This window comes from Eschrichtius robustus, chromosome 4 (genome assembly GCF_028021215.1).
Source record: "Eschrichtius robustus isolate mEscRob2 chromosome 4, mEscRob2.pri, whole genome shotgun sequence".
NCBI lineage: Eukaryota > Metazoa > Chordata > Mammalia > Artiodactyla > Eschrichtiidae > Eschrichtius > Eschrichtius robustus.
Window position 1 is genome coordinate 64322495 of NC_090827.1, and position 24553 is coordinate 64347047.

Genomic DNA, 24553 nt, shown 5'->3' on the forward strand with positions numbered 1-24553 from the left:
ATATCATCTCACACCGGTCAGAATGGCCATCATCAAAAAATCTAGAAACAATAAATGCTGGAGAGGGTGTGGAGGAAAGGGAACACTCTTGCACTGTTGGTGGGAATGTAAATTGATACAGCCACTATGGAGAACAGGATGGAGGTTCCTTAAAAAACTACAAATAGAACTACCATACGACCCAGCAATCCCACTACTGGACATATACCCTGAGAAAACCATAGGTCAAAAAGAGTCATGTACCAAAATGTTCATTGCAGCTCTATTTACAATAGCCAGGACATGGAAGCAACCTAAATGTCCATCGACAGATGAATGGATAAAGAAGATGTGGCACATATATACAATGGAATATTACTCAGCCATAAAAAGAAATGAAATGGAGGTATTTGTAATGAGGTGGATGGAGTTAGAGTCTGTCATACAGAGTGAAGTAAGTCAGAAAGAGAAAAACAAATACAGTATGCTAACACATATATACGGAATCTAAGGGAAAAAAAAAAAAAAAAGGCCACGAAGAACCTAGTGGCAAGACGGGAATAAAGACACAGACCTACTAGAGAATGGACTTGAGGATATGGGGAGGGGGTGGGGTGAGATGTGACAGGGTAAGAGAGTGTCATGGACATATATACACTACCAAATGTAAAATAGATAGCTAGTGGGAAGCAGCCGCATAGCACAGGGAGATCAGCTCGGTGCTATGTGACCACCTAGAGGGGTGGGATGGGGAGGGTGGGAGGGAGGGAGATGCAAGAGGGAAGAGAAATGGGAACATATTGTATATGCATAACTGATTCACTTTGTTATAAAGCAGAAGCTAACACACCATTGTAAGGCAATTATACTTCAATAAAGATGTTTAAAAAAAAAAAAAAATTCTAAGGGTCATATCAATAAATTAAAGTTTTAATATAATTTAAAGAATCTACATCCAAAACTAAAGCCCCCAGAACTGAGTAATATGGAAGGTGTTTTAAAGTTATAACAATGAACAATGATTTTTTCCTTCTGAAAAAAATCCGATTAGATAGTGTTTCCTGACTAGTGCTTTAACTTGCTTATTTTAGACCAAAATTCTTTTTTGAAGTATAGCTGATTTACAATATTATATTAGTTTCAGGTGTACAACATAGTGATTCAATATTTTTATAGATTATACTTTATATATATAAAATCTATATATAAAATATATAGGTGATATACTTTTATACATTATAACCTTAAAGTTATTATAAAATATTGGCTATATTCCCTATACTATCCAATATATTCTTGTAGTTTATTTATTTTATACATAATAATTTGTACCTCTTAATCCCCTACCCCTATCTTGCCCCTCCCCACTGTTAACCACTAGTTTGTTCTCTATATCTGTGAGTCTGTTTCTGTTTTGTTTTATATTCATTTGTTTGTTTCATTTTTTAGATTACACATTTAAGTAAGATACAGTATTTGTCTTTCTCTCTCAGATTTATTTCACTAAGCACAATACCCTCCAGGTCCATCTGTGTTGCTGTATTTAACCAAATTTATCTCACTGTATGTAATAGGATAGTTATAATTTGAAAAAGAGAAGATGAAGTCTTTGCCACCTAAAAAATTTTATTTAAGGTTTCTCATAGAAACATCTAATGCTACTGAAGAAAAAAATATGTCGCTTAGCCTTTGGTAAGTTAGGGGAAAAAAAATTAATCAGAAGTAAAATATGAGGTTATTTTTCTATTCTAATTTTAGGGACTTTTCTAAGAGTTTTCACATGTATATTCTTACTTGATCTTCAGGGTAATTGTGAGCTAAAAGGGGAAACACTCTAATTTGCCAGTTAGGGAACTGGGCCTCTTGGAGGTCAAGTGACTTACTTACTCAGGAGCACATGACATGTAAACAGGAATTACTGCTACACCAAGCACTCTCCTAACTGATTTTACTTGCATTATTTCATTAGTCCTTTCAACAACCCCATGTGCTAGGTATGGGGTTATTATTATAGATAAAGAAATGGAGGCATTGAAAGAGTAAATAATAGGGTCATATTTGTATTTCATTGTCAACTGCAACCACATCTTTGCTAGGCTAACATCCCCACAGTTTACTGTTAGTTCATTATTAGTACTGGTCTTCTGACCCGTGTTCTTTATGTCATCTACCCCATCACCCCAAGGAGAAAATAAAACCCTTGAAGGCGGGAACTTGCCGATCTGGCACACATAAATCAATGCCTGGCAGATATAAATCTTTGTCTAGCTCTGGCACATACGCAGTACCCAAATTGTTTGATGAATGAATAAATGATGAATACCACGCTACCTGCTAAACGTTAACTCTAGGCTAGCCCAGACAAAACATTCACAGAAGAAAGCAAAATATTTGATCAGCCCAGGTTCTATGTCTTCAGAGTCCAACTGGATAACTGAGACCCCTCAGATAAGCCAGCTGGCCATTCTTGGTCAGAACAAGGAGTCCTATAGTAGGTATTATCTGAAAAGCCAAGTCCTTTATTTCCAGGCTCCAGAGAAATTATTTTCCACTAATGCACTCTACTAAATTCTCTAAGTCAATCAAAGGACTTCCAAAACACTTACCTCCTCTGTCAGTTTAGTGTTGGATTTTTCTAATGCATCCACTTTTGCCTGAAGGTTGTTTACAGTAGCACTATCGACAGAAGAAAAAACATAATAGTCTCTTTTGAGAAACAGGGCAATATCCTGTACTTTCTTTTAAAATACTCATTATACTTTCATTGTTTACTGTCCATAATTCTTGACAGACTTGTAGGCTCTAAGAGAGCTTACAAGCTGATGTGTGTCTTACCTGCTACATTCTTGGCACTGAAGTTTGTATTTAATAAGCATTTGTTGATGAAATAAAAGAGTTGATGCACTACACAGTAAACTTTGTTTACTTATATAATAATAATAAGAATAGTAATAGTAATAATAGTAATGGGCTACATGAATTATGATGTGCTTGCCATACACCAAGCACTCTTCTGATTTTACTTGCATTATTTCATTACTCCTTTCAACAACCCCATGTGCTAGGTATGGGGTTGTTATTATAGATAAAGAAATGGAGGCATTGAAAGAGTAAATAATAGGGTCATATTTGTATTTCATTGTCAACTGTAACCACATCTTTGCTAGGCTAACATCTCCACAGTTTACCGTCAGTTCATTATTAGTACTCAGTCCCCAGAGAAAATGTACTTAAATTGTTCTTGAGTTTTCTAGATGGAACCAAGACTATAATTTATATTGATACTGGTATAGTCACATTTTAGGTCTTACTTAAATTAAAATGATTATCTTTCATAAGAGAACTAAAAATAAGGTAATTAATGGGTATATTAATTCTTCTGAATTATTCAACAGTTTTTAGACCATCAGTGCACTTGAGAATACCAATAAATTTTGGATAGCTCTCCTCAGGAAAGAAGAGATTGTTTTATGATCTGGTCATGAAAAATACTTGGTGAGTACTTGGTAAATTAATGGTAGTGATGGTGGAAAAAGGGTAAATTAATACTATCAATCCAATGTATGAGACATGCAAGGGACCAACGAGATACAATTAAAGGTAGTGAAGTGATGAGTGCTTTACCCAAGACTTAGTCCTGAAATATGTGGCTGGATCTACCGAACCAAGAAGACCTCCAATTTCAACAGTCTACGTCACAAATTTAAGAGTTCTTAACTGAATATATTTACATAATCACTAAAGTTCTAATTACATACTAATTTTATATTGCTTTCCATTTAAGCTCACCGAACAGTTAAATGCCACATATCCAGTGCCTAGCTCAGTGCCTGGCAAGCAGTAATTCTATATATATTTGTTGAGTATGGTCTGAATTTATCCTAACTGCTCATCAGTTTACCTTTCCCTTCCCCCACACCAAAACCCCCAGTAAAGTAGTAGCATTTATTCATTCTTTACTTCAGATGTCTGTTGAGTTCTTCTACATAGTTCTTCTGATCCAGAATTGCAGTAATCTGGCCATCTCTGAGGGAAAAAAATAAAAAAATAGAAAAAAAGTAAATAACATTAGAAATACCAAGATGCCCCACCCCCAATCTTTTCATAAAACATAGAAAGGAAATTATGGCACAGACACACTGAATCAGAAGACAGACCTGATGTATAATCCCCTTGGCATATCAACAAGAGACTTGGAGGTTTAAAATTGAAACCACCCCTGCATATTAAATAAAGCTCTTGCTGTAGCTTATATATCTTAATACCTTAGGTTATAGGTATAATGTACAGTCTATTAGAGGCATTTAAAGAATAAAAAGTTTCTTCTCACAATTGATAGATTTTTTTTTTTAGCTTTGTTAGTATTATTTATCATAACAATTTTCCATTTGTCATAGGAATTGAATTAAGCTTATTCGGGTGAAATAATTATTGTTCTCAAAGGCTATATATTTATTTGCCTTTAAATGCTGTTTGGCTTCAAAGTGAATGGTATAAAAGGCTTTCACAAAGATCAGGTGTTTATTATTACATGAGTAAATTAAGTGTGGAAAAAGAAGGTTCACTTCTGGGACCAGCTAATCTAGAACAGGCAAAAGTTATACAGACAGACTTTTCAACTGAAAGACAAAATTCAAGGCCACATACCTCTACTACGACTACTTAAAGGACAAGCAATATAATCTTAGCTCAATGCCTAAGGTTAAAAACTTCAGACTAATTATGCTTTCAACTGCTAAATTTATAAAGGGTAAAAGGTGAGTTTCTGATCGCTAATTTCCAAGTACCATATGAATATTTTTAAAACTTTTAATTTTGAAATTATTTTAGATTTACAGAAGTTGTAAAAGTAGTGCCCAGTTCCCATATACTCAGCTCCCCCTAATATTAGCATTTTACATAATCCCATGATGCACATGTAATAGTGCAAATTTTAAGCAAACTGACAATGCAATCCTTCTGGTCAAGAAAACCATGTTTCCAAACATTACTTTTAAGAGATGAAGCATTGGATTCCTTTTATAAAAATTTTTATTTTGTTTGCCCCTGAGCCACAGAGTAGGAAAATCTACTTAACTAAAATCCCTTTCAGGGTTTAGCAGGCATAATTGTCAGATATTTTTGACAAGATTCTATTAAAGCTATCTCATCAGAAATTCTTTCAGCACATCTGTTAAAGCAGTACTGTTGTAAACTTTAAATACTATCAAAGAACATTAAAGAAAAAAGAAAACTAATTTTCTTTGTACATACCCTTCACTACCTTTACTGCTGTTCCCATCCTTGAGATACATTGAAAAATCTATAACTCCAACCTACAGAGAGAATGTTCAGAATTCAATATAAAATTAGATACTTTTCCCAAGGCATAACACAATGTCTCTTTTTAGGCACTCAAAATAGTATTATGGTCATGACAATTACTAGAAATTTTTAATAAAAATTTAATGTTTTATTATAATCAAGAATTGACGGGACTTCCCTGGTGGCACAGTGGTTAAGAATCCGCCTGCCAATTCAGGGGACACGGGTTCGATCCCTGGTCCGGGAAGATCCCACATGCCGCGGAGCAACTAAGCCTGTGTGTCACAACTTCTGAGCCTGTGCTCTAGAGCCTGTGAGCCACAACTACTGAGCCTGTGTGCTGCAACTACTGAAGCCCACATGCCTAGAGCCCACGCTCCACAATAAGAGAAGCGACTGCAATGAGAAGCCCGTGTACTGCAACGAAGAGTAGCCCCTGCTCGCCACAGCTAGAGAAAGCCCGTGCGCAGCAACGAAGACCCAACGTAGCCAAAAAAAGAGAAGAAAAAAAAAGTTGGAAAAGGTAACTTAAAAAAAAAAAAAGCGCTGCTTCTTAAAAAAAAAAAAAAAGGAATTGACAAGGGTTGTAAGTAAAGAACCAAGATTAAGTCAGTAGGACATGACTAAGAAAGTCAACTGAATACTTAATATAAATTAAGGTTTAACATTTCTTTCTCTCTTGCTTATTTAAAATATTCTGCTACTAAACCCCTGTGTATATATTTTGGCTTATATGTATGTGTACATATATTGGGTCGGCCAAAAATTTGTTTGAGTTTTTCCATAAGATGCTACGGCAAACATATATACATATGTTTGCTGCTGAACCACATAGCACACAGCACATATATATATATATATATATATATATATATATATATATATATATATATATATATTTTAGCCTGTGCAAAATATTTTTAACAGGGATCACAGTTAAGACAAGGATTTGAAAAACATTCATTATGCACAAATAAGCCAAGCTGGAAGGAAAAACAAACAGATTTTTTATATTCACATCAAAAATAAAGAAAATCCTATTTATAACTCATAGAAGTTCCCCTAATTTGGTTGGTATGATCTGATCAATCCAAATTCTGAGATAACAGAACTCAGAGTGACACACTAGGTAACCAAGTATCTTTCTCATACCTGAGAGTCCAAATCTTCTCCTTTCATACAGAAATTGGCATCAATGACATTCAGACCCACCAACAGACCAGCAATTATAGCTCCCTCTTCTTCCATCATGAGGGCATTGGGTTCATAGAATTCACTGTAAGAGAAATCCATGAAACACTCTACTGTAATAAAACCTCAAGAATCCAATGACGTAACCATGAGACAAGGAGAAGAGCACTTGCCTCGTGGTTAAATATGGTCACCTATAATAACAGCAAAAAAGTAAAAACAAGGATTACTTGGATACTTTATTTTAGATAATAGGGACATGAACAGACTCTAGATAACAGACAGTCCAGCTGAAAGAAAAGTGATTGGAATGGTATTTTCACCAAAGTGAGCATTCATGCTTCTGCCACGTATCTGTATTTGCAACGCACCAGGGGATAATTTTTCAATCTTTCATGGATCTTAAAAAAACCGATTAGTTTGTTTTTTTAAAATTGCCTTGTTTCTGATCTGCTTTATTTTTATTTTTTAAATTTAATTTTATATATATTTAAAAATTTTTTATTTTATATTGGAGTATAGTTGACTTACAATGTTATGTTAGTTTCAGGTGTACAGCAAAGTGATTTAGTAATACATATACTGTATTGTTGTATGCAGTGGTAGTTCATTCACTTTCACTGCTGCACAGTATTCCATGGTAGGGATATACCACAATGGATTCATTCTATTTGCTGTTTCAGTTGTGCAGCCTACAGTGCTTTGCTGAACACTACTGCACATGGGTTTGGGTACATATACACATGCATTTCTGTTAGACATACCTAGGGTGTGAAAGTGCTGAGTCAAAGTCAGTGAAAATATGTATTAAAAAGTGTTCCGTCTGGTTCGTAAGACTGAATCCATCTACTCTGGTGCTCTGCTGGATGAAGAGCTAATTCTTCAGACCCCAACTGAATCATATAATTTTGTAGCCGCCTACAGCTTGAACACTAGACCCTACACCACTTTAAGGCTTGATCCTTGGAAAGCTGAGCCTTCCCCTTGTGGAAGTAAATAAGCTCTCCTGAATGGTTACTGTTTCTCTTTCTCCTGATTTGTTTAATTTTCCTAGGCAAGAAAACAGCAATCAATGGCACACGCAGCTGCAGCAACATTAAAACAATGCTCCATGTTAGGATCTGCAGTGCAATTTTTGGTAAAAACTAGGCTCTTGAAAAATTCAGCCATGTCTTTAAATTCTCGATTACTTATTCTTCTTATAATATTTCTCAGAGGCAGTCTGCCATACTTGAATTCTTTTAGTAAATATTAATGACCTATAAAGTATACATAGAAAAGTACACAAATCATACAATACAGTGGAATGAGTTTTCACACAGAGAACACACCTATGTAACCAGCACTATATTAAAACTCAGCACATCATCAGAACCTCCAAAGGCACCTTGTGCTCCCTTCTACTCCCCATTTACTACCCCTACCCTGCCAATGGTAGCTCTTTCCTGACTTCTATCATGAAGGATAAATTATGTACGTTTCTGAACTTTATATAAATGGAATAATGCAGAATGTATTTTCCATGTCTGGTTTCATTTGCCCAACATTACACTTGTGAGATTAATCCATGTGGCTGTGTGTAGTTGCTATATGGTATTTCATTGTATGAGCATACCAGAATTTACCTACCCATTCTACTGTGAATAGATACTTGGGGTCTATTACAAACATTTGGGGCTGGTACAATCATTGTAATAACTATGAACATTCTTGTTCATGTCTTTTGTTGGATATAAACTATGCATTTTTTATTGGATACAATAACTAGAAGCGGAATCCTTGATCACAAGGAATGCTCATGATCAGCTTTAACAGAGGATGACAAACAGTTTTCTTAAATTTCTATACCAATTAACTCATCAGCAGGACATTAAAGTTACTTCACATCCTCACCAACACTTGGGATTATCTGTCTTTTTCATTTTACCCATTCTGGTGGTTGTGTGAGGTTATCACACTCTTGTTTTAACTTGAATTTACAACATGGCTAATGAAGTTAGGTATCTTTTAATATGTTTACTGGCCATTTCAATTTCTTCTTCTGTGAGAGGCTTGTTCAAGTCCTTTACTCAATTCTGTATTTGCTCGTCTGCCTTTTTTCTTTTTGGACTGACGGAGTTCTTTATACACCATGAGTATGCATCATTTGTTGAGTATGTGTATTATGTATTGCAAATATCTCCTTTAGAGTTATGGGTTACCTCTCACTCTTAATCTCAAGAGTGACTTTTGATGGACAGAAGTTCTTCATTTTAATGTAACCAATTTATCCATTTTTTCCTTTACAGGTAGGACTTTTTGTGTTTAAGAAATTTTTGTCTACTTTATGTTTCTTCTAAAAGCTTTATTGTTTTCTCGTTCCCATTTGTACCTATGACCCAACTGGAAATTTTTTTGTGTGCTGTATTTGAATTTAATGTTACACGTCAACTTCCTGTCTTAGTGAGCCTGGGTATATGCTAAGGTGTCAAAAGCCTTTCCCGTTTTCTAAAGGTGTTAAGTTTTGACCTGTCCTGCAAAGGACCATACATATGCCACAGAGACAGTGGGAACACACTTAATATAAAAGTATCTATTCTTGCGTATGTGTGTGTGTGATGTGGGAGAAGGTATTAGCTGAGCTACGTGAAATTGTCATGAATCAAATGTTTCTGACCCCCCAAAATGATAAATTTATATGCTTCAGCCTCATATGATATAGAACATGGGGAGAAAAAGAAGGAAGTTCAACGAGAAGATCTTCATACCTGAGAAGTTCCTTCTTATTGATCAGAGCTTTCATATACTCCGAAAGTTTCTTTTGCATCAATGCCAAACGAAGCCAGGCTCTTCCTCTGCCTACTGGTGTCCTACAAAAACACAGAAACCAACTAAAAGCAGCAGAGCTAGAGGCCACAGTGGGACAGGTCCACTTACTCCCGCTAACGGGCCCCCCAGTATACGGTGCGCAGGATGTGCTCCTCACAGCCTCTCCCACCACACTCCTGTGGGAGCACTTCCGTGTGGGCCAGTGGGAGCCAGGGGTGTGTCTGGGACAAATGCTCCCGTGAGGAATTAATTACCGAATGAGACCATGATTTGAAGACAAGACCTCTGGAAGGCCAAACTGAAATCATCAATTTAGTGTGGATCATGTAAGGACCCGAATAACAATAACCAGGACACAGGCCACTTAGACCTCTACTTGATTACAATTGGACCAGTCTAATTTGGGAAGGTGATTACCACTCTTTTTCAAGTCCCAAGGCAGGTTCCGGGTGTCAGTTCCTGAGGCTCACTTGACAACCGTTTTAATCTTGGTTCTCATGAAACACATTGTTTGTCTTAAGTCCAACATGCCATTTCCCTAGATCTAACTTCTTGAGACTCACTAGCTGATACCCACAAGTGCTTTAAAAAAAAGAGAACATTTGGCATTTTAACATGAAGACAACCTTTCTTAGATTAATAATAATTATCCCTCACACTTCTCATTATTCTACAGTACCAGTTCTCTTGTAACATCACCTATTCATAACAGCATTTTGCATTTTGGACGGTTATGAAATAAATTATTATGATCACCGTTGTCTTTAGTCTCACTCCTAAAGGAGGTAGTTAAGAAGAATGTTCTCCCTGACACACAGAACTGAACCTTAAACTTACTTAAGTCCTGGAAGATCTTTAACACTTGCTGTTATCTCTGCAGCTTCTGGAACAAGCTTTTCTACCAGTTCTAGAGGGCCCCAGAAGGATTTATTTTGTCCAAGAAAAGTTTTCTTAGCTAAGGCAATAAAAACAAAGCAATATTTTAATATTTTTCACAACATAAACACACTCTCAACACACACATACCCTCTCCCATCTATTCAGTGTGCTTTTCCGGGAATTGATCCCAGATTATCAGACAGTTCTAAAATTATTCATGCTTTCATAATAGATAACATTTCATAAAAATCAAAAATCCCCTACTTTCCAAGACTCGGTCCCTTCCTCTTTCAGGAAGAATTTATGGACTAGCTGTATAATAACAATAAAATATCTTAACAATATCATGCTTAAAGCCGTGTGGTATTAGTGAAGAAAACAGTCCAGTGGAAAAGAATAGGTAATCCAAGAACAGGTTATCAAAGATTGGAGCGGGAGGAGGAAAAGAAGCCAAGGTGAACAAGACCAGGTCCTGTCCTCAAAAGCTCAGGGTTAAGTGGGAAGAGCATGGACGCAAGAGTCTGGAGATCTGAGTTCTAGCACTTGCTCTGCCCTCACTCACTGTGTGATCTTGGGCAAGTCACGTCCCATTCTAGATCTATATCCACCTGTGAAACACAACTGCCATCTTGAATTAGATACTTGTAACAGCGCTTCCAGCTCTAGCTTTCAAGAATCTGTATTTTTTAAGCGCTATAGCTCCTTTAAGTCAACCATATCTCTGCACCCACATAGACTGCATTCCAGTGGATTAATATTAATTCAAGCCTCTTATTCTTTGGCTCCACCAGGAATGCTTCTCTTCTGGAGCATGTATTGCTAGGAAACAGGTGCGTGCACATGTGTATTCTGAGGCCGTGGTCTACCTTTCAAGCCGTGTTTCAGGCAATGCTCCATCACCACAAAGAACTGCTGGAGAGGTGCGTAGTCAGAGTCCAGAGTTCTCCCTAGGTTCAGAGCAGATTCAATCAAGCCCTTGATACTCAGCTTGGCCATGTTCATCAGGTTCATGCGTTCGTTAGCCATGAGATAATTAGGATCTGCAGCCAAAGGAGAAAAGGATGAAGCCTGGTTACTGGAAATAGCGCATTAAAAAATTCCGTATAAGTTCACTGGGTTGACATTTGCATTGATGGCGCAAAAGCAAGAGCGGGTAAGACTGTTGGTGTCTTGGCAAGAATCAAGGCCTTGGCATCAAATTATACTATTAGTTGTTGTATTCTTCTCCACCATGTGCTTTGCTTTAATAAAAAAAAAAAAAAAAAAAAAAAAAAAAGATGCCAGTGTCCCTTAGGAATATTCTTGGTGAAACAGTAAAAAATGTATTTATTTTATAAAATTTTGAGCCTTGAGTACGGTCTTTTAATATTCTCACCACTGCCTCTGCCACCAGCCTAACCTGGGTCCGTCACAACTCAGTACTGCACAGCCTTCACACTGTGCTGCTTCCACCCTTGCCCTGCCTCACCCATTCTCTACAGCTTGTGAAGCGCTCTAAAAAATAAAGCCAATGTAGAACAAAAGGATAAAGCGCTTAAACTTTGTTCCAAATACGCTATGTGCATTATTAGTATTTATACTAGTTAGCATTATTATTTAAACTAAGCATTACTCAATGAACTAAAAATAATTAACATTATTAGTATAATGAAGTATTAGAACTTAATCAACTCCCCAATTTTTTAAGACTTAACATAGAGCCTGTGGCTCTCATCAACCAAATAAACTCCCTGAGGAAAGGGACTAAGTACCACACTTTACCTGACATCCTCCCAAAAGTTAAATATGTTAAATTTCTATACGAACTGAAAAAGGCCTAGAGATCTATGAGATATTTTACCTTTTTTAGAAGGACTAAAAGTAGTACTAATAAAAGCCATGCTCCCATAACAGAAACAAGCTACAGCACAAAGCGGAGATTATTTCATTCAAATTGTCCCAAGTAATTTTCTTCACACAGTGTTTTCATTTAGATATGCATTCACAGTTAAATGAAGCAGAATCAAATAGTCAAATTCTAAGCTCATCTTCTCCATTAAGTTTAAGGACTTGTAGGTTTACAGTGCCCACTATACAAATCTTGGTTTGTTGTAGTGTTCTCTGAGGTAATAATTTTAGAGGATACTTTATTAGGAAAGTCAGAATTGGTGTATGTTGCCACTAATTCTCTCTTGCACACCCACAAATGTTTTAGGGCCATGCCTCAAATCTGGCTCTCTCTGTTCATTTTAGGTCAACTTGTTAAGAATGGAATAAACTCACAGGGGACACTGAAATACACAAAAAACTACACCCTGACAAACAGCCATGAAGAACAACTTTATCAGATATTAATTTCCAACATTATTATCAGCATTTATGTGCGCTGTACTGTTTCCGACCTTCCATAATCCCTGGGAGGAAGGAATAGGGCAGGGGTGTGTGGGTATGCATGAATGTTTGTGGAGAGCTACTGGATTCTCCATTTAACATAAGAAAATGTGGCTGAAGTTGGATTAACTGGCGGTCCATAAGGTACCACTCCCTCTGCCTTAAGTCTGTTGACCAATAATTCAGGGAGCTAATAACAAAATTAAGCAATGCTCCTAGTCAAAGTACATAATCTAATTCCAACCTAGTGAGAACTAGTCACGTGGGAGAGCTGGATTTGGAATATGTACAAAACACGATGCTTTGAGGCATTTTTCCAGAAGTGGTGGTACCGGCTCTTCTACACTGCCTCATCTCGTCCTTCTCGTAATCAGTAGCAGAAATGTTTAGGACATCTGGTCAGTGGCTGGGATGCATTAAACTACAGAAAGATGAACTAATGCCTAGGGAAATCAAATTCCTGATACCTTAGACTCCATTAGTATGGTGCTATAACCTATTTGAACTAACCTGCATCAAACATAAACCACCCACCCATTCTTTAGAAAATATTACTCTCAGCCTTGGCATTACTAATATTTTGGGTCAGATAATTCTTTTTGTGGGGGGCTGTTCTGTGAATTAAATTTAGCAGCAACCCATGCCTTTACCCACTAGATGTCAGTAGCACCCTCTAGTCATGACAACCCCAAATATCTCCAGATATTGCCGTAAGTCCCCTGAAAGACATCTCCTACCTGTGGAGAACGACTACTCTAAACAAATGAAAGAAAGTCAAACAAAAATCAGGGTAATTTGACAACTAGACATAAGAGCTCAAAAGAATTTATTGCTCATTATTAATTGTTTAATTAATGTAAAAGTTCAATGATTATTTAATGCTTACTATTATCAAAGGAGTGCGGCATGGCCAAAAAAAAAAAAAAAAAAAAAAGATTTTGTGGAACTAATGTATGCTGTTTGTTTGGCTGGGTTTTTTTGGGCGCACCATGCGGCTGGCTTGCGGGATGTTAGTTGCCTGCCCAGGGATTGACCCATGCCCCCTGCAGTGGAAGTGTGGAGTTCTAACCACTGGACCGCCAGGGAATTCCCTGTATGCTGTTAAAAAGGGCTGCAGTGACCAAAAGAGAGCATGGGGGGACTTCTGAGGGGCAGGTAAAGTTCTCCTTTTGATGGGGTGTTAGTTTTGTGAAATTGGTGAGTATGTGAAAATTCATTGAGCTGAGTACTTATGTGATCTTTTTTATATATTTTACACTTTTAACTATAAAAAGCTTAAAAAAGTTCTGTTTTATTATATAGACCAGAAAATTATTTTAAAGTGCATGACTTTTACAATGTTGTCAGTCATACTTTTTCTATGAGAAAAATAATTAAAATTGCAATTATTCACAATGCTAACATTTAACACTATCTTTCCAAAAGTGAACTTTTGTTCATTCATTCATTCATTCATTCATTCATTTTTTTCAATAAATATTGAACATCTACTTGGTGTTAGATACTGTATTTAATGCTGGGAATCCAGAGATAAAAGACCTAGTCCTCGACATCGAAGTGCTTACTATTTATCAAACTTGGGTTATACAGATGTCTGGAGAACAAAAAAGGGCAGCTTACAGAGAATACTTGAAACTTCAGGATAAACATTATCATCTTCAACAAAGATTAATTTTATTTCAGGACAAATAAATTAAAATGTTTTTATGTTAAGCCATATATATGCATTCTATGGAATCAAATGTAAATTTTATATATATTTTTAAGGCTAAGATAGTAGATATGAAAGTAATGTAGGATTTCAGGTAAGCTGTGAGTCCGATACAATTTCCTCTGCCGTTGGATGTATTCTGAGGGAAAGTTTAAGAAGTATCCATTACCCATGGCTATTACTTAACATTGTACTGAGGGTGGCAGACCAATGCAATTAGAGAAGATAAAGAAATTGGAGACATATAAACTGTAAAAGTGTGGATCATATATTACTGCTCTCATACAATCCGATTTTACACCCAGAAAAAATCAAAGTAAAGTAAAATTTTTACAAAAACATAGTAATTCACAGAGGTAGCAGAATACAAAATTAATACATAGAAATCACTAGGTGCCAAATACAGAGGATGAGGCTTTTGAGTTCAATCTTAAAGGACAAAGAGAAATTAGTCAGGCCAGGAAGGGTTAGGAGTAGAGCTGTGAAGGGAGTAGGATGGAAGGACAGCTTGGGTAAAGGAACAGAAATATGAAAGAACATGGCATACTAAGGAAAACCAAAAAAATGCCATAAGTTTATGATACACGTGAGTAAGGGTTGTGAGATGAGATAAGGGAAATAGGTAAGGGAGAGATTGCTAAGGACCTTGTTTAAGGAATATGGATTTTACCTTAAAGTCAGTAAAGATTTTGATCTGAGGCGTAATGTCACTGATTTGAATTTTAGGGAAGCCATTCTGGCAACCTTGTGGAAGATGGATCGAAAAGGAATAAAAACTCAAAGCTGGGGAGCAAGTAAGGGTTTACCGCAAAAGCTGAGGAGGAAAATTATAATATGGGATGGAATTGGAGCAGTGCGTGCTTGTGGAGAAGACGGAGTTAGCTCTGAGAGATGTTCTAGGGGTAGAATGTTAGGATTTCAGGACTTGATCACCAGCTGGATTTTGGGAAGCAGGAGAGAGAACGGAGAGCAACTTCTGTGTTTCTAGTTTTGGTGATTATTTGATTGTTTCTACATTTGGACAGTGGTACAAATCACCTTGGTGGGAAACATAGCAGGAGCAGTGGACTAAAGAAACCATGTAGAAATGACTGTAGATACAATAAACTATACTGGTTTTCAAAGTCCTTTTAAGAGCGTATGCGTCTTCATTACACCTCTTCAAGGCTGCTAATTTCCATATGAGGAAATTCTAACAAACTTTAAGGAGTCATGTGGTTCATCTAGTCAATAGTGATGACAAAAATGGACCCAAAGTCACATAGCTAAGAGTGACAGTGAGTCCCACTGTTCTGCAAACCAATCATCTAACCAAGACCCTATTTTATCTCCTTATAGTGCAGTGACTAAGGTTCATACCGAGAAATATTGAAATGTTTTATGAATAATTGAAGGAAAAGTAAGTTATCTTTAACATTATGTTAATATTAAGTATGTTACATCATACCCAATTCTTGGTAAAGTGGGAATAATTCATAGGTAGCACAACAGTTACTTTTATCTTAAATGTGAAACAAAACAGTTGTCCTACAGAAATTTCCCAATGATACCTAAAAGCATTAATATGAGATTTAAAATGACCAACTAACAGAAAGATATTGAAAGGAAAGCTTACTTGATGTTCAGAATGACTGAAGACCAATGATTCCTAAATAAATCTACTTTGAACTTTTGCTGTAATAGTTCTTAGGGTATAAAATTAAGCATAAAATGAGTTGTCCGTGATAGTGAAAGAAATCACTGAAAGTACTAAAAAGATCTTTAATAAAACACCATTTAAGTAGTCTGATGACACTTATTTGTACAAAATAATTATGAACTTTTACTCAATCCTCATTTAAAAATAATCAATAAAGTCTTAGGACCCTTAGATTATCTATACATGTATCTATATCTGTATTTGTCTATTCTCCTTAATGTCATTTCAGATATCGTATAAGCTTCTACTCAAGAATAATAAAGAGGAAATTCACTTAAACAATATTTTCTCTGGGTTGAAATCTGTTAAAGGAGTTCATCAAGAAAATTTAACCACTAATTTATTTATCCTGATTGCTACCTTTCCTTAGTAATAGCATAATCAAAGATATACTTTGCTAAAATTAAGCCTTATCATCAGAAAGATTATATCCACCCACTACTCAATCTGTTTGATATAAATCATCTGTGCTAATTAGCTTATTATATGATGCCAGGCAAGGAATCTTACTTCTTTGGGGCCTCAATTTCCTCACCTGTAAACGTACTCGTTCAGTAATTTTTTTTTTTATAAAGACATCACACACCCGCACCAATCATAATGACTAATTGCAGCACTAATTCTCAAGCAGGGGGCACATTAATATGCCTGGAATGGGGTGAAACAACATGGTTTGGAAAACCCCACCAACGACTCTGATACCAAATGAACTAGATCCTTGCCACTCCAAGTGTGGTCCTGGAACATCAACATTGGCATCACCTGGAAGCTTTTAGAAATGGGAAAACTTGGGCTCCAATGGTACCACTGAATCAGATTCTGGACAGAACCTAAAGCAATTTGTATGGGCATTAAGGTTTGTGAAGCACTGACCTAGCTCTTCTAGCTCTAGCCTGTCATAATTCCATGATTTCACAGATGGCTTCCTCAAGGCCAACCAATAAATACATTTATCAGTAGAAAGCCCCCAGGAGAAAGGAATAATAAAGATCACAGCAGAAATCAACAGCAAATAACACTACTGAGAGAAACCAGTGAAACCCAAAGTTGGCTCTCTGAAGAGATCAACAACATTGACAAATATTTAGCTATACTGACGAATACAAAAAGAGAGAAGACTCAAATTACTAAAATCAGAAATGAAGAGGAGACATTACTATTGACCTTACAGAAACAAAAAGGATTATAAGGGAATACTATGGGCAACTGTATGCCAACGTATTAGGCAACCTAGATGAAACAATTTCAAAGGACAATTTCTAAGAAAGATAAACTACCAAAACTGACTCAAGAAGAAATAGAAAATCTGAACAGAACTATAATAAGTAAAGATATTAAATTCATAATAAAAAACACACCCCATAAAGAGGCCGAACCAGATGGCTTCACTACTGAAGTTTACCAAACATTTAAAGAATTACTACCAGTTCTTCACAATTCCAAAAAACAGAGGAAGAGGAAACACTTCCCAACACATTCTATGAGACCAACATTACTTGAGACCAAAATCAGACAAAGACATCATAAGAAAACGACAGATCAGTATCTCTTATTAATATAGATGCAAAGCCCTCAACAAAATACTTGTAAACCAACTCCAGCAACATACAAAAAGGATTATACAATATGACCAAATGGTTTCTTAGATGACACCAAAAGCAAAAACAACAGAAAAAATAAACTGGACTTCACTAAAATTAAAAATATTTGCACTTCAAAGGACACCATTAAGGAAAAGAAAAGACAGCCCATAGAATGGGAGGAAAAAATGTAAATCAGATCCTGTATCCAGAATATGTAGAGAACTCTTATAATTCAACAATGAAACACAAATACAGTAAGTCCCCTACATATGAACCTTCAAGTTGAGAACTTTCAAAGATGCAAACGTGCGTTCCCATGTCCAATCATGTAAGTTAGCTCAGACGTCTGTAAGATTACTGTACTGTAAGATTAAAAATGTTTTCCTTATTTTTTGTGTTTGTTTTTTTATGTATTAATGTGTGAAAAGTATTATAAACCTATTACAGTACAGTACTATATATCTGATTGTGTTAGTTGGATACCTAGGCTAATTTTGTTGGACTTAATGAACAAACTGGACTTAACAAGCGCGCTCTCAGAACGGAACTCGTTTGTAGGTAGGGGACTTACTATAACCCAGTAAAAAAGAATGAGCAAAGGATTTCAATAGACATTTCTCCAAAGAAATACAAATGGTGGGACTTCCCTGGTGGCACAGTGGTTAAGAATCTGCCTGCCCATGCAGGGTACACAGGTTCAAGCCCTGGTCCAGGAAGATCCCACATGCCGCGGAGCAGCTAAGCCCGTGCGCCACAACTACTGAGCCTATGCTCTAGAGCCTGCAGGCCACAACTACTGAGCCTGCGCACCACAACTACTGCAGCCCGCACGCCTAGAGCCCGTGCACCACAACGTAGAGCAGCCCCCGCTCGCTGCAACTAGAGAAAGCCTGAGAGAAGCAACGAAGACCCAACGCAGCCAAAAATATAAATTAAAAAAAAATATATTGATAATTATTGAAGTTGGGTGATGGAAACGTTAGGGTTTCTTATGCTACTCTCTCTACTTTATGTACCTGAAAAATTCCATAATTAAAAATAAAAAAGAGGTTCTGCTTTCTCTTGCTTCAGGACAAGGTTTAACTGCTAGCCTCCAATAAGAGTCTAGTGCTGCTTTTTTCTACCCCTGAACATAACCAAAAAACCCCTTTTGATTGGCATTAGCATTGAAATGAACAAGCTTATTTGGTTATTTAACATTCCAAAACCATTGTCTATGTACTCTTACTTATTCTTGGTCAGGTATTGTGGAATAATAAGAAATCAATCAATTTCTCTATTTATCTAAGCCCTCAGTTCCTAACACAGAGCTCCTAAAACCCTAGCAATTTCCCAAGTGATAAGAGCCATAGGGGTATCTTTTGTTATATTTGGTTCTGGTTTCTAATTCTGAAATAGCTCCAGAGTTAAAGGTATTATAAAAGGAGCATCTTTGTTATTTATAACAAGTCCCTTTCAAACACAGAGTTTATGCTAATGAGGTGAATTTTAGAAAGCCCTTAAGGATGGGAGGGCTGGTTGCCAGGGGGAACCAGTTGTGTGATAAGAGGGTTGGAACTTTCAGCCATTCCCTCCCATCTCCAAATCCAGGGAGGGGAGAGGGGCTGGAGAAAGAGCTCAAACATCAAAGACCACGATTTCATCAATGATGCCTACATAATGAGGCCTGCATAAAAATCCTAAAGGAAAGTGTTCAGAGAGCTTGTGGTTAGTGAGCACATCGAGTTGCTGGGAGGGTGATGTGCCCAGAGAGGGTATGGGAGTTTCATGCTCCTTCCCACATACTTTGCCCTATGCATCTCTTCCACCTGGCTGTTCTTGAGTTGTGTTCTTTTATAATACACCTGTAATTTAGCAAGTAAACTCTTTCCTTGAGTTGTGTGAGCCAGTCTAGCAAATTATAAAACTTGAGGAGGGGTCACAGAAACCTCTGATTTATAGCTGGTTGGTCAGAAGGACAGGTGGCAACCTAGACTTGTGACTGGCGTCTAAAGTGAGGGGGCCTCTTGTGGAGTCTGTGTTAACCCCAAGTAGACAGTGTCAGAATTGAATTGGTGCTGGAGAACTGGTGGGTGTGGGAAAACCTCCCCACACATTTAGTGTCAGAAATGTTGTGAGCAATAGAGGAAAACACTTTTCTTTTAGGTATCCATTTCTCTAATCTTTAAAAAATGTCCTTTCTAATTCCAGCTTGCCCAAGAGTTCCTAAGAAACCACACTCTCTTCTTCTTCACTGGCCTCCCATATCATAATACAATCAATTTCAGTTTGGGACAGTTTCCCAAACATCTTCAAGTACCTTTACCTGAAGAATTCCGTACCACAGAAGAATACCCAGAAGATTTCTGGGAACGTCTAGAAGTTGGGACAATAGTCAGTCTTCTCTGTTTTGATGCAACATAAGACATTTAGGTGATAAGTACAAATTCAGGAGTTCCTTACTCTGCTCAATTTACTCCATAGAAATAAGTTAAATATTAGGGGGCAACACAGTGATCTAGCACAGTTAGATCTCTGATCTAGAAGAGTTAGAGCTGTCTCTCTCAAATTCCGTGAGTGATATTGGGGAAGTTACAAATTTCTTTATATCTAACCTGTAAGATATTGAGACAGACAATCCTCCATGGACTTCTTGTGCTACTTACATGTCTTTATGGGTTGTATCAAGACTGCAAGGCTCTCAATGCTCTTTTACCCAGGCCATTTCTCAGGGTTGTTTATGCAACTGATCATCTTAAGAGAGGAGGCTTTCCTACTGCTTCCTATAAAAACAACGGTTCCCCAAACTGTGTTCCTCAGCTGCAACACAGAACCACCACATGTGTAGCATTTTTCTAAGCGATACAGTGTCTCCCAGGTGCAACTCTGGTGCAAGAGGAACTGACACAAATGTGTTGATGCTCAGACTGCTTGCAGTGTCATGAGTAATAAAGTCTTTTGTCGTGTCCTTCGTCAGTATCCAAGAAATAGGCTAATTTTTTAGTTTGTAAGTAGAGTAAACCCCAACCTTGACAAAATATAGGAATAATCTCTACCCTTAACTTAACTCCCTGGAATAGTGTACACTTGTGCTCCAAATGAGACAACACCAAAAGTAATATAGTTAAAAGTATGATAAATTCCAGTATAGGATTTGAGGCAGGCCCTAAACATGAAATTCACAGAAAACGTGGAAGAAAGTATTCCAAGTGGGGAGAATGGGTATGTGAAGTGAGGGTGAAGGAAATAAGAATGGAGTGGGGAGTTCTTCCTGGGGAGAACTGGAAAACAGGAAGGGTAAAGTCAAATGACAGGTCTCTAAAACTAGACCTGCATATCCAGGAAGCAGGCAATGGGAACCACTGTAGGTTTTGAGCAGGGAAGTCGTATGATTAGAACTTTGTTTCAGGAATGATTAGTCTGAAAGGATTATGCAAAGTGAATCTGAAGAATTTGCGGGAGAGGATCAAAATGGCTTCACTTGAACAACTGGACCTGTTAAGGAAACAGAGGAGTCGAGAATAACCTAAAGTTTTTGCCCTGTGAGCCTCGAATACTGTGCTGAAAATGGAAATGAAAAAAACTGAATAACTGTTTTGGAAGTAAGGGGTAAAATCAGCTTGGCTTTGGATACAATAAAAGATACAATGATGTGGAAGCATTCTAAACATAATTTTCATCACATAGTTGTAAATACAAACTAAAGTTTGGGTTGGGATAATCACTAGCCAAGGGATAATAGTACCAATGATCAGAAATAAGATGTTTCCATCAGAGGAGATGGTTTAAAGAGAAATAGAAGGATGCAAGGTAACTGGCCTTTAAAGGGTGCCAACAATTAAAGGCTGGGAACAGAACACAACAGACTGGCATTGCTGGAAGAGCTCTTTTGCTTGTATCTTGGTAGCTAGAGCCGAAATGGATATACACCAGAGAAGGCACTACAGGATACTGGATTATCTTTCAAATTAAAGGTCACAACCCCTTAGTGGGGTATAAAAATCGATTTAGTATGTCCTACAGTGTAAGGTTATATGTTGTTTCATGAAACTTTTGTTCTAGATATTTAGAAATAAATGATGTGTGTATGGAATTTCGATGAAAAAGTATTTTTGAGAGCCAACTAGGTTTGAACTTTGGTATAGTGGTTAACAGCACAAGCTCTGGAGCTAGCCTGTTGGAGTTTGAACCCTACTTGAACTCTTCCCCTAGCTGTGTAACCCTAGGCAAGTTCCTTTTCTCTTTTCTTTCTTTCTTTTTTTTTTTTTTTTTTTGCACTTATTATTTTGAGACAATTATAGATTCACATACAGTTGTAAGAAATAATAGAGAGATACTGTGTACCCTTAACCTAGTTCCCCCAAAGGTAACATCTTGCCAAACTAGAGTAACTTATCACAACCAGGATATGACATTGAACTGTATCACAAGGATCCCTCACTTTGACCTTTTACAGCCACAAGCACTTACCTCCTGTCTCCTACCCCCTTATAACCCATAGCAACTACTAATCTGTTTTCCATTCCTGCAGTGCTGTCGTTTCAAGAATGTTATATAAATGGAATCATACAGTATGTGACTTTTAAAATTGGCTTTTTTTCACTCAGCATAGTTCTTGAGGGATCCATCCAGGTTATCAATAGTTTGTTCCTTTTTATTGCTGAGTAGTATTCCACTGGGAAAGTTTCTTAACTCTGTAGGCCTTACTTCCTTCATCCATAAGATAATGATAGGGTTTTGAAGATTAAACAAGTTCATGTATGTTAAGCATTTAGAAATGCTTGGGATGTACTAAGAATAAAAAATTGTGGGACTTCCCTGGTGGCACAGTGGTTAAGAATCTGTCTGCCAATGCAGGGGACACAGGTTCGAGCCCTGGTCTGGGAAGATCCCACAGGCCGCGGAGCAACTAAGCCCGTGTGCCACAACTACTGAGCCTGCGCTCTAGAGCCCACGAGCCACAACTACTGAGCCTGCGTGCTACAACTACTGATGCCCGTGAACCTAGAGCCCATGCTCTGCAATAAGAGAAGCCACAGCAATGAGCAGCTATGAAGAGTAGCCCCTGCTCGCCACAGCTAGAGAAAGCCCACACACAGCAACAAAGACCCAACACAGCCAAAAATAAATAAATAAATAAAATTTAAAGAAAAAAGGGATAAAAAATTGTTAGCTATCAAAATTATTATGGTCCTCCATAAGTAAGTTTAAAATTTTTATTTAATTTAAAATAAACCTTCATTGAATGTCTATGTGATACAGTGCTAGGTGCTAAGAAAATTTCTTAGACATGTTCCCTCCATTTTTCAAAATGGTGGACATCAAGTCTTAACTCACAAAATATATCAAGGAACCAGCAAGCCATCTTGATGAGGTATTATTTCATACAAGTATATTATTCCCCTAATTCAAGTAATGTCCCAGCCACTCCAAAGCTCAGAGAGATGAGTAATCTGGGCAACTGCAAGTTCACATAATCTGTTTAAAAAAGGTTTGTAGTAAGTACAGATAGGAATTCAATATTTATTGAGAAACTAAAGGTAGTAAACCATGTGCTTTTATTATTTCATTTAATCTTCATAATTTTCCAGTGAGTTTCAAAGCTTTTAGACCCAAATTAATAGCATATAATGAGATGAGATGTGAGATAATTGGCATGACACGATTCCACCTTAAGAAGACATTTCGTATGCTACCAGACGGGAGTTACAGACACATTGACTATAAAACCAACCACCACTGTAAGAAATCAGTTCACCAGAAAAACCTTCAATCTTGCCAAAATCAAAACAAAATAAAAGAAAAACCAAACCCCAAAGCTAACAGTTCAAATCTGTGACCTCCTAGGGTTTGTTATTTTAAAAAGCAGAGTTGCAGAAGGCTGGAAGCCAGTGTTAGCACATTTCCTATTAAAAAGCCACCTCTTATGACACATCCGTAACAACAGATAAGGAACTGGATGAAAGCAGCTCAGCAGTGAAGGTCTCCTGACGAGATCTGAGCCTACATACATCAGCGGCTTTCTCTGGTTCTGACTGCAGGCTCCTCCCCAGACCCTGAGCCGCTCTGGGTATTACATGTGGATAACACTCCATAACTCACGTTCATTCTTGTTACAAGTACTCATTTACAAAAACTCTAAGTTACGTAAACAGTAAAATTCTAGCATTCCATATAACTGAAACGAGAGGAGATGTAGAAAATTGTATAAAAAAGGATGAAATGACTCAAAAAAAGTTAACAAGTAAAAGCCATTTTCCTTCCCCCTTCCTTCCCCTTCTGATTTTCTTTTTTTTTAAGCAATATTCCAGAAAGACTTTTCTATAAATAAGTTCTTGGCCAACATTACCATATACCACTTTACTGGTAATCTACTCAGATCATCAAAGTAACACAATTTACACATTCTTACGTGCACCCCTATGTTCATAGCAGCACTATTTACAATAGCCAAGACATGGAAACAACCTAAATGTCCATCAACAGATGAATGGATAAAGAAGGTGTGGTACATGTATACAATGGAATACTATTCAGCCATAAAAAAGAACAAAATAATGCCATTTGCAGCAACACGGATGTAACTAGAGATTATCATACTAAGTGAAGTAAGTCAGAAAGAGAAAGACAAATACCACATGATATCACTTATATGTGGAATCTAAAATATGACACAAATGAACCTGTCTATGAAACAGAAACAGAATCAGGGACATAGAGAATAGTCTGGTGGTTGCCAATGGGGACGGGGGCGGGGGGGGTGGGGAGGAATGGAGTGGGAGTTTGGGGTTAGCAGATGCAAACGGGTATATATAGAATGGATAAACAACAAGGTCCTACCGTACAGCACAGGGAACTATGTTCAATATCCTGTGATTAACCATAATGGAAAAGAATATGAAAAAGAATGTATGTAAGTGTATAAGTGAGTCACTATGCTGTACAGCAGTAATTAATACAACACTGTAATTCAACTATACTATAATAAAAAAAATTCACACATCTTCTGGGTTTTTCCCTTTTTGATTTCACCTATGACAATCATTCACA

At 37.1% G+C, this 24553-nt stretch overlaps 1 protein-coding gene across 3 annotated transcripts in view; it reads right to left on the bottom strand.

Annotated features, from left to right (window-relative positions):
- Positions 1–24553, bottom strand: part of RUFY3 (RUN and FYVE domain containing 3) — a 94116-nt gene that overhangs the window by 30530 nt on the left and 39033 nt on the right. For all 3 annotated transcript variants that reach the window (XM_068542853.1, XM_068542855.1, XM_068542854.1), the window contains exons 2-8: positions 11028–11201; positions 10120–10237; positions 9222–9323; positions 6436–6559; positions 5233–5294; positions 3940–4005; positions 2586–2655 (exon numbers count right to left, since the gene is read on the bottom strand). In XM_068542853.1, the coding sequence (XP_068398954.1) occupies positions 2586–2655; positions 3940–4005; positions 5233–5294; positions 6436–6559; positions 9222–9323; positions 10120–10237; positions 11028–11201 (716 nt within the window). The remainder of the gene's footprint in view (positions 1–2585; positions 2656–3939; positions 4006–5232; positions 5295–6435; positions 6560–9221; positions 9324–10119; positions 10238–11027; positions 11202–24553) is intronic.